Below are 5,063 nucleotides of genomic sequence, written 5' to 3' on the forward strand. Positions count from 1 at the left end.
GCTGCCGCTGTCCGAGCGTCCCGGAGCAGTTCTCGTGGGGTTGGGGTGGGTGGGGGATAGCAGAGAGATGGAGTTTTGTTCTTCAGCCCAAAGGTGAGGATGAGAACGCGGCTGTGATTAGCGCTCTCACTCTTGTGTCCCAATTAGCAGCAAGTACCAATTGCCAAGTGTTGCAAATTGCGGCCAAGACAACGGAGCTTTTAAAGGACCCTTTGAGTGTGGTGGAGCAAAAGGGAAATGTGCCCTGAGCACTCGTGTTTTATTTCCATTTTCTGGAGTATCATTTACGGGTGTGTGGGAGCCAGCAGAGAGGCACGGTCCGATTGCTGGGGGCCATGATTGGCTCTGGGGCAGCAGCTGAGCATCACTGCGTTTTTTGGGGGATTTGGAGCCCGTGTGCTTTGCGCTGGGACAGAGCATCCTGCAGGCAAACCAGAGTGTGAAACCAGCTCGGTTTGTTCACTTGTGGGTGCTTTTCCAGCCGGCCCCAAGCACACAGCCCTCAATGCAGTGCGCAGAGGGGCGGCAGCGCGTTGCAATTCGTGACAGCTTTGAGCTGCTCCTCTCTTATCTCGCACCAAAGCTGCAGCCACGTTCCCCACGCAGGCACTCCTCCTTTCTCCTGCGTGGAGCCTGCGTGGGAAGCGGGCACCGCCTGCTTCTGCGAGGGCTGCAGGACTCACCCAGACCACGATGGGTGCAGGTCCGATCTCTCCCCATCTGCACCCCCAGCTTGAGCCGCAGCCTCTGCTCAGCTAGAAGGAAGCAGCTGGGGTGTTTTTTTCCTGGGGAAACACTGCAGGGATTTCCCCGTAGTTTGGAAGAGCGTGTCTCGTCCTGCAGAGCACGGGGAGGAGGTGAGCGTGGAGAAAAAGTCGCTACGACCAAAGGCCATTCTGCTCCCGAAGCATCAAGGTGCAGCTCCCTGCCTTTAGTGAGGGAGAGCTGCCTCCAGACAGCCACAGCTCTGAGCTCCGTGTGCCAGCTGCACTCTCTGTGCTGGAACTGCTCTTCCTGGAGGTTTTCGTTTCACGAGTGGTGTGGAAAGGCTGAGGAAAGTGCGCTGGTGGCCCTTATGGCCGTGTCCTCCTGCACAGCCTTTGCCAGAGCTTGGTGAGGGCTGCTGAGCTGCGGGGAGCAGGATTTCACATCTCTCCTTGGAGAGCAAAACTCTCTGCCTCGAGAGCCCCCTGCACAGAGGGCTGTGTAAGGAAATGGTCTCAGGGCAGCAGGGGTGGGCACAGAAACCTCTCAGGTCCCAACAGGAGCTGCCAGTGTGGGCTCCCCTTCCCTCTGGGTTTCCTGCAAATGAAGGACCCGACAGCACCGGGCTGTGCCCCACTGTGCATCCATACCCCCGAGAAGGGAGCTGGGCAGCATCTCCCACACTGACCCAGGGCTCCCTTCCCCCAGCAGAGTAAAGCCTGAATTTCTCACTCTCTTTATCCTCTTGGATGGAGAAAAATACACAGAGCAAAGCGAGCGAGGGGATGTTGTGGCTCCTAGCTTGGGAGTTTTCAGCCGTGTGTTTATCAGCTCCATCCCCTGATGGTATCAGCACGAACAGGCCACCCACAAGAAGGCTCAGCAGCCCAGTCTGGGCTCCAGCTTTTCCTCCCTGGCTCCGTGTGTGCGTGTGTACACAGCACGGCTATCTGGGGAGCGGCCGTCTGGGGCTGCCTCCATCTATTTACTACACAGCTGATGTAATGGCTAAACATTTCTTTTTCTTTCTTTGTTTATGAGGTGGGTTTTGTTGGTGGTGGTTTTGTTTTGTTTTGTTTTTTAATCTACTAGAGACAAATAGACCCCTGGAGGAGTCAGCTTAGTCGTGTCCCTTCTTGGATGGGAAACAACAAATTTCAGGACAGGAAATGGGAACGACTCAAACAAGATGGGTTCGGGATTTTTGTATTTAAGTCTCCCAGTTCTCATCCCCGGCAGATCCTAGAGATGTTCTTTCCCTCTGGCTTTAATTCCTCGTGCAGAGCGTGGCTGCAGCACCAGCTGCACGCTGCCAGCACGGCGCTCTGACCGCCCGCTCTCTCCGTGCACCCCACAGGCACATCAGAGCTGAGCCCCTTCTCGGACCCACGGCAGTTCGACCGCTCCTTCCCCACGCTGCCAACCCTCACCGAGACCAGGTTCTCCGACCCACGGATGCATTACCCCGGCGCCATGTCAGCCGCCTTCCCCTACACCGCAACCCCTTCAGCCACGGGCATCGGGGGCATCAGCATGACCAGCATGCCCACCACCACGCGTTTCCACCACACCTACCTGCCTCCTCCCTACCCCGGCTCCACGCAGAACCAGAGCGGACCCTTCCAGACCAACCCCTCTCCCTACCATTTGTACTACGGCACGTCGTCGGGTTCGTATCAGTTCTCCATGGTGGCGGGTGGTGAACGCTCTCCCACCCGGATGCTCTCTTCGTGTACGAGCGCCTCGGCGGGGAACAACTTAATGAACCCCAACCTGGGCAATCAGAACGACGGGGTGGATGCGGACGGGAGCCACAGTAACTCACCGACAACCATGACGACTACTGGGAGGATGGACGAGTCGGTTTGGAGACCCTACTAGGAAGGAGGAGGGCAGCTGGGCACCGAGAGCTTTAACCGGATCGGCCGCCGTGACGTTACTCCTTTCCCATCGAAATGATGCCGAGGGAAAAGGTAAACCAAAGTCTCCCAAACCAAAAGCAAAGCAGGAGGAATCCTCTACACATAAATAACCACGGGCAAACATCAAGCAAAGCTGGGCCGGGACCTACGTTACATTTCAAGATGAACGTCCACAAGGCTTGAATTTGTCGCTTGATGTGGTTCTTTTCATATGGTTTTAATATGTGGATTGTACATAGGGAAAAAAAGATGCGTGGATTCAGATGTTTGTTTACTGCCGAACACTTCTTGGTCATCTCACTTGCACCCTCATCCCCACACAAAGCATTCAGGAGTCAGTGAAAGCTCGCCCTTCTGCAAAGCGCTCCAGAGACAAGAGCAGGAAATCATCCGAGCCATCTCTGTGCCGAAGCACAAAGACTGAACTGAAAAAAAGGAAAAAAAAAAAAAAAAAGGAAAGAAACCTTTGTCTCCTCTCATTCCCTCCCAGCAGTGTAGGGCTGCTGCTGCTGCCCAGCAAAGAGCTCTGGTTTACAGCACAAGTTACAGGCTGTGTCCCTCGTGGGTCGGCATCAGCCACGCGAACGGGAGCTGTGATGGGGCTGTGATTATTCCTTGCTGACGACAGAGGTTGTATTGTTCACTTCTGTGCACTGTCGTCGTTTTTTAAGCAGTAGCGTGGCTGATCCCGTGCCCGGCAGGCCCTCCCCTCTCCTCTATGTTTACATACGAGATGTACTTTTTACATGATGCGTTGTGTTTTGTTTGCTCTCTCGCCTTGACCTCACCGTTCAATTCTTTGCTCCCCTTAGCAGATCTCAGCGATGATGATGGTGGTGTGTGACATGAAGGCGGTGTTGGGGGCAATCCGAGATGTGTGAGATGCACTTCCCAGCTCGTGAGCTGCTGTGGGGCTGGGAACCTTTGGCACTGCGCTGCCGTGGGTCTGTGGGTCTTCCTTTGATCCTCTCTGAATGCCTGCACACACAGCTGCTGGCAAAGCGTCCTCCTTCTGCTGTGATTCTTTCCTGTGTTTTCACCAGGAGTGGACGGACACGCGATGATTTGTTTTATTAAGCAACGACTGGCATCTTATCAGTGTGTGCTGAAAGCGCCAACTGAGATCTGGAGAAAGGAGCGCTTCCTACTCAGCCCCTTTAATGGTGGGAAGGTCGTGAAGCAGTGCCAGCTGTCACCCCACATCCCCTCCTTTCCTCCAGGTGTCCTGTAGTGCTGGTGTTGGCTCAGCAGCTGAAGGATCAGCACTCAGAGTCACCGTGGAACCATTGGGGGCTCTGCTGAGCCCCAACGCACACCATGGTTCCATCCATTCCCACCAGTGCTGGGTTGGTGGTTGGGCACGATGACCTCAGAGATCTCCTCCAATCTTAAAGATTCCACGACCTGCACTGTGCCTCTTTGTGCACGAGCAAGAGAAAACATAAACCCAGCAGCTGCCCTCCCATCCTCCCCTCCTGAATTTATGCCCTTACGGCAGCAGCACCTCTTGCCAAATCTCAGTTGGTAGCTCATCAGCAATCAGTTCTAATTGCACTACCATGTAGAGGTGGGAGCAAGGCGTCCCCATTTAGTCGGAAAGCTGCGATGACCACTTTGTGAGTTAAACGTGCAACAAGAGAAACAACTCTTCTATAAGATTCATCCCACCCCCAAATCCCTTCCCCAGCAAAACTGCAACTTTCACGTCCTTAAGCAACAGCAGGCACCTTTGGGTGCTCCCAGCTGGAGAAACTGGACCGGAGCAGCCTGTGTTTGGATGCATTTATATTGATCATCCAATCGCACCACTGATTGAAAGCACAAGCAAACAAGGCATTCGTAGGACTAGCTTAATTTAAGACTGTTCGTAGTGAATTAAAAAGAAAAGCAACGGTGTTGTTTTTATGACATATTGTCATGTGAAGGCGTAAATATACGCACCTCTATGATATGCAGATGGTCACGAGACAGGCCAATGTTTTTTGCTTTGCACTATAATTTGCTTTTTTTTTTAAAAAAAAAAAAAGAAAAATGCACAATTGCTTGTACAGTATGAACCCCTTTGTCCGGCTCAAAGAATATTTAACTATAAAATCTAATTTTTGGTCATATTTGTTATAATAATATAATTCTTAAATGTGTTGAAGGATCCGATTCTTAAGAATGCTTCTAATACTTGTACATGCAGGGTAAAACGACAACGAAGAGCTAAGGAGATGAGAACAGAGACCGCTGTAGATAAAGAAGGCCAAAGCTGTTGTGATTTTTTTCTTTAATGTTGTCTTACAATGGACATTAAAAAGAAATGCTAGCGATACCAAATAATGTGGTTGTTGTGTAACGTACCGGCCCTACTTGAAGGCAATGCCCTCTATTTAATATGTAGCCCATCTTTTTAACCTGTAGCACTTGTCACTGGGGTGGGGGGCGGTGGGT

At 52.4% G+C, this 5,063-nt stretch overlaps 1 protein-coding gene across 1 annotated transcript; it reads left to right on the top strand.

Annotated features, from left to right (window-relative positions):
• Positions 1-2,034: 2,034 nt before the first annotated feature.
• Positions 2,035-4,659, top strand: RUNX3 (RUNX family transcription factor 3; the record flags this gene model as incomplete). The annotated part of the gene is made up of 1 exon (XM_010723447.3): positions 2,035-4,659. A coding segment is annotated over one exon (552 nt), but the record flags the coding sequence as incomplete, so codon positions are not given.
• Between the last annotated feature and the right edge of the window lie 404 nt (positions 4,660-5,063).

The sequence above is a fragment of the Meleagris gallopavo genome, chromosome 25, assembly GCF_000146605.3.
Source record: "Meleagris gallopavo isolate NT-WF06-2002-E0010 breed Aviagen turkey brand Nicholas breeding stock chromosome 25, Turkey_5.1, whole genome shotgun sequence".
NCBI classification, from domain to species: Eukaryota; Metazoa; Chordata; class Aves; order Galliformes; family Phasianidae; genus Meleagris; species Meleagris gallopavo.